This window comes from Sardina pilchardus, chromosome 12 (assembly GCF_963854185.1).
Source record: "Sardina pilchardus chromosome 12, fSarPil1.1, whole genome shotgun sequence".
Taxonomy (NCBI): Eukaryota; Metazoa; Chordata; class Actinopteri; order Clupeiformes; family Clupeidae; genus Sardina; species Sardina pilchardus.
Genome location: NC_085005.1, coordinates 1658520 through 1670551, shown reverse-complemented (window position 1 = coordinate 1670551; position 12032 = coordinate 1658520). Strand labels below are relative to the sequence as shown.

The following is a 12032-nucleotide window of genomic DNA, read 5'->3' as shown; positions in this document are numbered from 1 at the left end:
GAGATTGGCATGGTGCTTTTTCCAGTATAGGCCTATTAGCCTGTTTGATTTGCATTGAGCTCAATGAGCATCAAACAGGCTAATAGGCCTACTGGAAAAAGCACCATGGCAATCTGTTTGTTAGCAGTTTGATTTTTACTCATTTTTTGAATTAAGGCATTAAGATCAATTGTCAAATGATGATTTTATATTTCTCTTTTTAGGCAACTTTAGCGGTATCAAATACATGTTCTCCCCACTGTAGATAGCTTCTAATGCTTTGTGCTTATACTCTTTTAAATAGACAAATGTAAGAAAGTATTTGAAGAGTGGCATTAGTATTTCACCTTATATAAGCTGATTTAGCAGGAGCTTTGATGTGAAAATGATAAATTATAATTATAATTAAGCCATTAGAACCATAATTCATTGAAGTACTTTTACTTTTAATACTTAAGTATATGTGAAGGCAAATATTTTTATACTTCTACTTAAGTAAAAATTCAAAGTGGGTACTTTCACTTTTACTCAAGTAATATTTGACACAAGGTATCTATACTTTCACTTAAGTACATAATCAATGTACTTCGTCCACCACTGCCCCCTAGAATAATATTAAATGTCTATCAGAACTGCCCGCCGCCAAACACATATGGGGAAACATATAAAAACTGACATGCGGTATGGTATCTAACTTAGGATGACTGCATGACATATAGGGTTTCCCCCCAGCGCTTTAGGCGCGGCGTTGACAGTAGCCTACAACACCTCCCGCATTGACTACGTCCCCGGAAAATAAATATATAAAACTGCCCAAAGCCAGCAGTTTTCATAGATATAAGTCCATTCTTCTCTGTCTCATTATTCGCGGACTAAGTGGAACTAAATTAAGTTATTATTTTGCTGTCACTTCGTCTGTTTTATGGCCTAGAAGGTTGTATTTGGTATCTGTGGATAGCTCTAGCTCTCCTCTTTTATCTGACGTGCAAGCCATATCCTTTTGACCACGGTTTCACGAGTAAATCAAACGAAAGTAGCGGTAGCCGAAGCTATATGACATTCTTATTTGTTTGTCACTTTGTCTGTTTTATAACGATAAAGGATCAATATGTTTGGTATCAATGGAAAGCTCTGTTTCTCCTCTTTCATTTGATATGTGTGTCATGTCTGTGTGATGCCTGGTCCCGGAGTAATTCAAGTGAGAGCAGTGGCTGCGTGGGTGAACGCAGAGCAATATAGACTGTAAATATGCTATTATATACTTTGATTTAAATTCATGATTTTATTTTATTTTCATACTTTATCGTACAAACACGTGTCTATCTCGTTAGAAAGCCCCGGTTCTGCTCTTTCATGCAATATAGGTCTCATCTCAATAATCCCGGAGCAATGTAACAGAGAAGAATGGGTGTGTTTTTTGGCGCACTTTGCGTCCGTCGGGTCCGTTAAATTGACTTGGAAAAAATATAGGATTTGTAAACTGTCGGAATGGGGGTACTAAAATGTGTCGGATTGGCAGCATGTCTAAATTGCAGCATGTCGAAATAGAGGCATGTCTAAATGGAAGCATGTCGTAGTGGTGGCATGTCTGAGTGGCAGCATGTAACCCTCCTGCGCAAACAAAATGTGTGCTTGTAGGCTCTGCATTAAGTTGATTACGACTACGTGTTCATGAACTCTTCTAGCAGGGGGAGGTGGTGGATTTAAAAGTAGCCTAGAGACTATTTTGGTGCAGGTTATTGTTAATGCGTTGTCGCTGGTCGTCGAAATCATGCAGAATTGCAACGTTTTGTTCCAGCATTGTCAACAAAATGCAGCAGTGTAGCAGCACACACACGGCTCCGTGATCCAGCATTGTTGTTGTTCTGTCAAGGGTCTAGTCAGGTGAGGTCAAGCGCGGGGGGCTGGACTAGAGGTTCAAGGTGGGGCTATGTCGTCATAAAAACCAGGGGCGCACCTTGCCGACAGGCATGGCAAGCAACTGCTTGGAGCCCCGAGCCGTTAGGGGGCCCCGAGACCTCAGAGCGTTTACTGGTGCCAGGGGCGCACCTTGCCGACAGGCATGGCAAGCAACTGCTTGGAGCCCCGAGCCGTTAGGGGGCCCCGAGACCTCAGAGCGTTTACTGGTGCGACAAGCGAGAATTTCGTCAATAGAGATTGAATGGTGGGTTACGTGATTTTGTGTGCTCCTGTCCTGTCCTGTCTTACAAATAGTAGCCTACATGTATGCTATCGGCTTATAAACAGTGGATCTGTGTCCAAAAGAGTGCAAACAATCCACACATATTGAGCCCGACTAGCGCAAAGTGCATCAAAAAAACACACCCATTCTTCACTGTTAACATTGCTCCGCAATTATTAGTCGCAGCGAGATGAGACCTGTATTGCACGAAAGAGCAGAAGCGGGGCTTTCCAACGAGACTAGGCACTTGTCTGTACGATCAAGTATGAAAGTCATGAAGTTAAATCAAAGTATATCATATTTACAGTCTATATTGCTCTGCATACACCCGCACATCCAGTCTCGCTTGAATTACTGGCAAACCCGGCATCGCACAGAGATGCTACGCATATCAGATGAAAGAGGGGAAACAGAGCTTTCCATTGATACCAAATACATCGATCCTTTTGTGTTATAAAAACAGACGAAGTGACAAACAAATAATAATGTCATATACTAGCTCTCGTTTGATTTACTCGTGAAATCGCGATCAGAAAGATGACACGCATGTCAGATGAAAGAGGAGAGCTAGAGCTATCCACACAGATACCAAATACAACCTTTTAAGTTATAAAACAGACCAAGTGACAGCAAAATAATAACTTCATTTAGCTCCACTTACCCTATGTTTTTGTGTGCGATAATAGCTGTTCATAATCCAACGTTATCATGTGTTTCTCTATGGCAAGGCACGTTCATAATAGCATACGGTTTTGAGATCCTATAGGCTATAGCAAACTCCTGTATGGTAGCCTATCCAATTCAAGACTCATATTGCATCCAAATTTGTTTGACAAATAAACACTTTTTTGCCTTTACTTTGTTCATTGCAATGCAGTAAAATAAATATTATAGAGAATCATCATGTGTGCACGTCATGTGTGCTACAACGCAAACAAGTCAGGTCAGATCAACTTATTTCTGGAAGGTAGGCCTACACACCACATATTTCTGTAAATTGCTCAGACCCGTATCCCTCCATCATGGTTCTTGCCATTTACAGAGCAGTCAGGCCTATACAACCAAGTCATGTCGAGCTGCTTGCTGTGGTGAGATACACGTCAAAATGTAAGAATTTGTATAGTAGCCTGCTTTTTGAATTTGTATTATTTACAAATCTAAAATAAATCAATGCAAGTATTTATGCATGATATTGTGGCAGATCTGGGTAGCCTAGACTGTGCTGAAAAAAAAACAGTATGTAGCATGCAGTGGTGGTTCTAGACTGAATTACTCCCCAGGCGAGATCCTCCACGAGCGCCCCCATGAGTGTTTTTTGACGCACTTTGCGTCAGTCGGGCTCATAGGGTTAAGCGCTCGTGCCGCCCCATACAAGATGCCGCCCCGGGCGACCGCCCGGTTCGCCCGTACCTAAAACCGCCACTGGTAGCATGTGTGAATGGCACTTGCAATGAATGATAAATGCTTGGCATAGGGCTAGCAACATGTTAAAAACAAGTTTTTTTTTTTGGGGGGGGGGGGGGGGGTTGTGTAAGTAGGGCCCCCTAGAATTTTTTGCTTAGGGCCCCCACAGACTCTAGAATCGCCTCTGATAAAAACCCCAGATGTGCCTTTACACGGCAAAACGAAAACAGGGTTTTCAAAAACCTCCACCCTAGAAGCAGTTTTCAAAAACCATCGTTTTCAGCCGCCGAAACGGCGTCGTCGTGTAAACGAAAGGCCTAACTGATGAAAAAAACTCAGTTTTTGAAAAAAACGTTGTCGTGTAAACAGCACCTTAGTCTCTGCTAGCTCAATATGGATTATAGGTTGAAAGTTGAATGAACAAGTTCTTGTGGCCCTTTAGTTTCTTACAGGATTAGGCGTTGCCCATAACACATTAGCATCCTGCTAATGAATGACGTCATTGACACGTTTGAAAGGCTTTTTAGAACAATTAAGTGACTTAAAAAAATCTAAAAATCTATTTTCTTTGACCCCCCCTTTTGCATGCAATATTCCGATTTCAACACAAAAAATGATATCCAGAGAAAAGTGGATTTTAGGAGTACAACTCCATTCACCTCCATTCATTCTCCACTTGCTCGCGATCGCCCTCTCGTTGCAGTACCATCCGGAAGTATTTTGAGAGTGGCGGTTCTCTCCCTATTAAACATTCTCTGATACTGTGTTGTCTCTCATTCCCACCCTAAACTTAAAACCGCACCTCACAATGTTATGTCACTTCCTTCCAATGTTATAACGCCTCATCCTCTCCGAATGCTACAGTATATCAATTAGCAACGTCTTTGTGCATTAATGCTTGGAGGGTAAGGGTGAGGTTGATTGTGCACAGACTACCATCTATTGATTTGTCACAAATTGGCCAGTTATGATGAGCATAAGATTAAGATGCTTGTGAATACAGGCCCTGATATTTAAAGGAGACTTTTGTTCAATGCAACCTACAAAGGCATTGGACATGGGATACAATTGCTTGGAAAGTAACAATAGTAACCACTGTACCATACATATTTATATTTATCATACAGTGCTATTGAGAACAAACCTCAATGTCTCAGTCTCAATGTGATTTTCAGAGCCCAAGGAGAAAGCCCAAGGCCAAACACAGCCTACTGATTCCCTTCTGTTGAAACGTTGGTAATCCATTCACAAACACTGACTGGTGCCATATATTTACTTTGAATCAGTTCCAAAGGAGGGATGTCAAAGGCAGAGAGCCAAGTCTACGAGCCATATCCAGCATATTAACTTTCTGAAACAGTTCTTTCTTTTGCAGATCGGTCTTTTACACTATGATGTAATTTCTTCTCCTTTTGGCACACAAACCACAATTTCGTAGAACCCTGTCATAATTCTCTAGGCACTGTGACATTACAGGGGTGTGTTGCTTCATGATGAATTTGGATAAATTACCAGCCTCAGGGGAAAGATGGTTCCAAAAGAAGAAAACAGTCAAGACATTAGGTTAAGAGCAAGGAAATCAAAGGTCTGAAATAATAGGGTCCGGGCAGGGAATTTGATTAAATAGCCATTTATTAGCTAACTTAGATATCAAAAGTATAATTTCATTGATATCACAGTTCACTGTTGTGGATTATATTTCTTTCCTAGGGTCATGAGGCTCATCACATGGCTGCCCATTTTGGTTCTCTGGGGAATAAATGCAGCTGAAAGCTGTCCTGATAATTGCCGGTGTACTCAGAAAACTAGTCCTGAAAGGTCTGAAGTCAACTGCCACAAGAGAGGATTTTCTACTTTTCCGTCCAATCTCCCTATGGATACATGGGTTTTGAAAATGGGTAAGATAATGTGTTTTATATCATGGTAAATGAGTGATAAAATAAATTAAATGTTAAATAAAATTTAGATGTAAATTAAATCAGACACATTCTTCCATTATTTGTTATAGTCTTAGCCCATTATATGCCTCAAGGAGATGAATACATTATTTGAATGATCTATTTAGGTCTGCCGCAAGTAAAATCTCAGCTTTTGTTTTATTTGTTCCCAAGGGGAAAATCGATTGGAAGATATTCGTCCTAATATTCTTAGTGTGACTCCAAATATTGAGAGTGTAAACCTTGAACGCAATGTGATCAAATCAATACATCCTCAAGCTTTCGCTGGTGGGAGGAAATTGATGCTTCTGAACTTGTATGGAAATCAGATCAGCAAACTGCCATCAAAAGGTTTCAAAGACCTCCTCAGTTTACGCTTCCTTCTTTTGGGACAGAATCAGATAGCTACTATCAAATCAGATATGTTCACTGGTATGAGAAACCTATCAGATCTTGACCTTCCTCTTAACTCTCTAACAACACTCCCCCCAAATGGATTCAAACCGTTAATTGCCCTCAAGGTACTGGACTTGGCTTTGAATAAGATTCAAAAAATGTCCCGCAAAGCTTTTGTTGGCCTCCAAGAGCTACTCTTCCTGAACTTAGACAACAACAACCTGAAGAACATCCCTGTTGGAACTTTCAAGCCATTGACTGGGCTGGAGATGCTAGTTCTGGATAATAATCATCTCACAGCACTCACATCCTCCACATTCGAAGGCCTGCACAATCTGCAAGAGCTGTACCTCAGGAACAACGAGATAGACAAGCTGCCAGCAGATGTGTTTAGACACATACCAAAGCTCATGCAGGTGGCTCTGAGCGGGAACAGGATGCAAACTATTGATGGTAATATGCTAGCCAATCTGCAGGGTAAGTGATGTCTTCAAGGTAGTATACTGTACACTATATTGCCGTTAACACCTATTAGTTCATGGGTTGGTAGGGGGACAAATTCTACACTAACTTCATACTGTTTTTTTTTTTGTCAGGTCTGAAGGAAGTATATCTCCATGATAATCCTTGGATGTGTGACTGCAATATTAATTCTCTGGTACAATGGATAGCTCAAGCAAAGGTCAACCAGTCTCCTTTAGAAAAATTACATTGTGCTGGCCCAGAGGACTTTCGTGAAAAACCACTCCACACTCTGACATCTCAGAGCCTTCACTGTACAGTTTAGAGAACCTATGTGCAGTTTCATAGTTTGCATAACTCCTAAACACAAATATAGAGGTGTTGTGACCTTTGATTTATTACTGGTTACTTTGCTTTATCTGCAATTACCTCCTTTACAATGGGATGTTAGAATGTCATTTACCTTGTTTTTGCTTGTTTGAATTGATTTAGCTATTTTTATATAGTTATATATATACAGTATTTATATATACATATATCACTGTCTCCCTTTGTGTTTTTGTAAAACCTGCTTGAAATTAGTTATATCTATAACATCTGGATCTCTGTATTGGCTTGCTAGTGACATTAGTGAGATGTTATTGTTTGTATTTTTAGGCAGCACTTTAGGACATCTTGACATGACATGACTTTCTTATTATCTAATATCTTGAAGGGAGTGAAGAAGGGGTAACCCATCGTATTCTCCCTGCTGCTTTTTTTTTTTTTTTTTTGGCTTCACAGCATGTAAGGGGAAATATCGCATAGGATTGACAGTACTGAATAAGCTTCCCTTGTAATTCCCTGTCATTCCACCTCTAAATTCCACAAAGGGGAGTAGGTTACTGTGGTGGGTGGTGATTATGTGTTATAAAGAGAGGAGAACCTTTCTACTTGGTTCTAAAATAATATAGAGGTTGATTAAGGCTTTTTCCATGAATACGACCTACAATAGCCTGTTATCAGATAACACTTTTGGACTAATTATTTAGATTCATATAGTTTAGAAATTCAACAGGCAAGACTAGCGAGTGACGATATTTTCCTCAATTTTGTGAAAACATGTTGAGTCCATTTGGTCGTGGCAACAGTAAAAGTAGCCTAACTTGTAATTAAAAACATTATGCATCAAAACATGTTGGCTCATTTAATTTAATGGAGTTATGAACTCCTGATTGGAATAAAAAGCAATGTAAGCACTATCTCCAGAAGTTTCAGTAACATTTATTGTAAATATAATGAAATATACGAACACTGTCGATAATAACATAGCATACTGGAAGACCTGTTATTCTTTGTCTGGGAATAGACTGTTTAATACAACACTTATAAATAGTAAGCAAATTTGTACTTAAAAAATTGTAGTAAACATTGTCCATAATTAAGCCAGGGTTCTAACATGAAACTCCACAAAACACTAATAATCACAAAAAAAAAAATCCATGGCTCCACAGTACCACAGACTACAATTATTCAAAAATGATTTGGCACAAAATAGTCATGGACAAAAGCCATTCATTCACACTCCTGTACTCCACACATGCATATAGGCTACTGTTGGACATGGGTTAGGGTTAGTGCAACATTCGTATTTCAAGTGGGACACATCTACATTGTTTCAACAAGCTGATCATTATCTCCACAAATGGTCAGCATTACAGATGCCATGGCCAATGTGAATGTGTAGTTCTCTAGACAACCAATATTTCTGTGTGAACAACAGTGATAGCAGCACCAGCAACACATAATTAGGCCTCTCTGATTTCTTCATGTAAGTTGCTACTGGGACTATATTCATTATGTTGTGCCAGAGACACAAAGAACTCCAGCCAGTCGTTGTAAATTGTCTTCCTGAAATATTCAAGGTCTTCAGAAAAAAAGGCAATGGCCCTCATTTATCAATCGAGAATAACCTCGTCCTTCAACACATACAGTTGGGAGGACATGTATTTGATACCATGCTAAAGTTGCCTAAAAAGGGGATATAAAATCTCTTTTCATTTGACAATTGATCTTATGCTTATTGAGCTCAATGCCAATCAAACAGGCTAATAGGCCAACTGGAAAAAAACACCATGCCAATCTCTAGCTATGGTGAAGGGTATGTGATGATGTGGGGCTATTTTAATTTCAAAGACCAAGGGAACTTTATCAGGATGCATAACATCCTGGATCCATGAAATAGCTGGCCTTTAAAAATAAAAACATAAAAAATCCTCCTGCTCCAATGGGAATTTAACAGGGGTCAAATACTTATGCCCCGTAGCATTTAAAGAAGAACATTTATCTATTTACGATACATTTTTCACAAAGAAAATTGGTGTCCTTAGCGGTTTGATTTTTACTCATTTTTTTTAATTAAGGCATTAAGATCAAATGTCAACTGATTATTTTATATTCCCCTTTTTAGGCGACTTTAGCATGGTATCAAATACATGTCCTCCCCACTGTATTTCCATATTTTTTGATTGTCTGCAAAAGTACTTTGTAGGTGGACCTAGATTGTTTACTAGATGTTTGTTAAAATAAGCATTACTTGCTGCATTAGTCTGCAATCATTTCACTATACTCTTCATTTAATTTTGAGTTAGCAAATGCAAATGTCATCACAGGCTCACACTTAATAATTACTTGCTGAGTTACTCTTATGTTCCTGCTACATATTAATCAATGTAGTCACTATAACTGTTACCCAAACAAATCAAAGATGCCCAGATATTGCTTTTCCGGTCACATAGCATAACATAATAATAATAATTTGTTGACATGCGATGAATTTGTTCATTCATTTTAAAACAAAAATAGATGGAAAAATATAAAGATTCCAGTTCATCAATCAATCAACAAAAATGGATGTTGTCCATGTCCATGTAGTATTTCCATTGCTTGTACAATACTTGAATTTCAGAAAACAATCCCTGATGTCAAGTTCCTTTGGTGGGGAGTGATTTTCTGTTATGATGGGACCAGAGAGTAGATCATACTGTGAGAAAATAAGAGAAGAATTCATCATCCACAGTGAAGTCTTCTGTCACAGTCTAGAATGAAAATGCAATGTTTGTTACGTACACGTCTAGTTGAAAGTTTGGAATCATGGACAATAAATATTTGAATTAAACATTTTTTTACAGATTAGAAAGACATTGCTGATATTGATAATGTAAATGACTATTACAGCAAAAAAAAGTTCATTTTGAATGGATGATTTAATTCCTATTAGGGCTATATTCAAAATGTGTACTGATTACTGCACATGAAACCCTTTGTGTAGAAGCATAATCTTGGTGTTAATGAAAGTTAGCAGTCTGAGGTTTCTTGTAGACCATTTGGATTGTCTGTCAGATATAGAATGGTTGTGGTTGTGTATCATTATGATACCCTCTGAATGGATGCCAAGTTTTGTGTAATTTGGTTCATAAGGGACCATACATAAATCAATATGCATATAGGGATTGTACACTACGCACACGCATGCACACACACATATAAAGATACATGCACACATGTGCAGACACACACACACACACACACACACACAAACAACACACACACACACACACACACACACACACACACACACACACACACACACACACACACACACACACACACACGGTGTGAAGGATCAAAATGAAAAACAATGGTTCCGTGTCATACTTGCGGGGCTACATGCCCACCAAGTTTCATGCACCTAGGTCTTTCAGTGTCCTGGGAATCCTTGACGGAAAGTTACTGAGGAAAAAAAATAAGAAAAAAACTGACTAAGCTTATTAAGACCACCGCTTCGCTGTGTGGTGGTCATAATAATAAAAAGGAAAAAAAAAAGTTAGATCTTCCATGTGAGGAGGGCACACATTTTAATAACTTTCTATGAGATCTGGGATTATTACAGTACCTAACAGTAGGCCTAAAATGAATAATTATCAGCCTTCACGTCTACCCTGCACACATGCAAGTTCATCAGAGAGGAGAAGGGGTTGCTTGTACTTACCTTAAAGATTGCAAATATAGACTTCCAAACAGTTTTTTTGTGAGTGCTAGCCTACTTTTTTAATATTTGGGAAACTGCAAGTAGGGGCTGCTACAGCCACACACAGCCAAGGCTGATGAAGTGCTGCGAGGGCAACAATATATTTAAAGGAACACTTCACCATTTTTTCATATTAAATGATGTTATTCCCTTAACTAAGACGAGTTGATACATACCTCTCACGTTTCAATGTGTGCACTCACTGGCAGTTCCCTCATCAGTTCTGGAAAGTAGGGTTTACTTAAAGCGTAAGTTTGGCGGAAATTGAAAAAACTTTGTTTTTCTGAATGAAAATACATCAACTAAGCCATGGAAGAAGCATTTTTCGTTGATCAGGCAGTACCGAGCTAGCACGGGCAAGAGCTCCAGCCCAAAATAGCAAACAGAGGGTTAGCATAGGGCCTACAGCCATACGCTTTCAAATTCGCATTTTTAAGCCACTAATATTGCTCAAAACAGCGCCAAACCTCGTCAGCAACTTGCCCTAGGTGTCTACACATAAAAAAGAAGCACCAATCAGTCTGTAGGTGACTAGGCTACTAGGGATTTCTGTTGGCATTTCCGAAAGCTCCGAAATATACTATATGGGCTGGGCCACTTAGAGGTTGCTTCCTGGCCGCCTATTGAATGAGTAGAGCTGGGCTTCAGTATCAATCACACCGCAGCAATGCTACAGCGGACTGTACTGCCACCTCGTGGCGGTAAGTTGTAATGCAGCTGTAATACATTTCACGCAGAGCGTGAATCAGGCAACGCGTGAGGGAAATGGCCATTCTCAAGTAACGCTTACTTATTACTTATTCATCCATCCATCTGTAGGCTACATCTGTCTACAGTTAAATTTTGATTTAATTTCACTTATAGAGTCCCAAAACATTACACATGTCTACATCAAGAAATTCATCCATCCATTCATCTATTTGTCTATCAACATCAGGGGCGCACCTTGGGGGGAATTCTCCCCTTCGCACGTAAATAGCGCTTAAGCTTTTGGTACACGTGGCTGTTGCGCACCAATGTTTTACGCGCATTCTGCCGTCCCAGTTTATGACACACCCACATAGCGTAAATTCCAAATCAAGGTGGCCTTATGAAAGAGGTGTGATTTATTTTAAAAAATAACCAGACTTATCAGCCTAAATTAAGGAGGTGGTAGATATGAAAACGTGGAACGTGGACTTTGTCATTGACCTTCTGAATGCCATTTAAATGCAGAAAGAACACCAACCAGTCTTTGAAAACATATGCAAGGTGAACTGAATAAAGAACTGCCTACAGTAAAATGGTGTCATCACATAGCTTAACAAAGAAATTACTTAACGAAATTTCACTTTTGCTTTGACGTTTGTTTATAGAGTCAAGACGTGCTTGAGCTGTGTAGATTTATAATTCAAAAACTCACGGTTGACAAAAAGGTTTTGCTGACAGCTGCCTCGCATAATATAAATTTATCTATGCTAAGAAATATGTAGACTGATATCTGCAGCTTCGAACACAGTAGAGAGACTGGCATAACGAAAAGACGACAGAATAAACTATGCTGCTCCACTATAGTGCAGACGTCTGTGCAAATGTATGGATGACTTCGGTGAAGTTGGAAAGA

At 39.3% G+C, this 12032-nt stretch overlaps 2 protein-coding genes across 2 annotated transcripts in view; one reads left to right on the top strand and one right to left on the bottom strand.

The window, feature by feature from the left end:
* Window positions 1-5837: 5837 nt before the first annotated feature.
* Window positions 5838-6685, top strand: si:dkey-1j5.4 (leucine-rich repeat-containing protein 15). Its single transcript, XM_062551281.1, has 2 exons — window positions 5838-6375; window positions 6495-6685. The coding sequence occupies exons 1-2, from the start codon at window positions 5925-5927 to the stop codon at window positions 6683-6685; spliced, it is 642 nt and encodes a 213-aa protein (XP_062407265.1). The 5' UTR covers window positions 5838-5924.
* Window positions 6686-7661: 976 nt separating this feature from the next.
* cnih3 (cornichon family AMPA receptor auxiliary protein 3) overlaps window positions 7662-12032 on the bottom strand; it is a 106895-nt gene continuing 102524 nt past the window's right edge. The window contains exon 6 of the mRNA XM_062550841.1: window positions 7662-9382. Coding sequence (XP_062406825.1) covers window positions 9355-9382 — 28 coding nt within the window. The 3' untranslated portion in view covers window positions 7662-9354. The remainder of the gene's footprint in view (window positions 9383-12032) is intronic.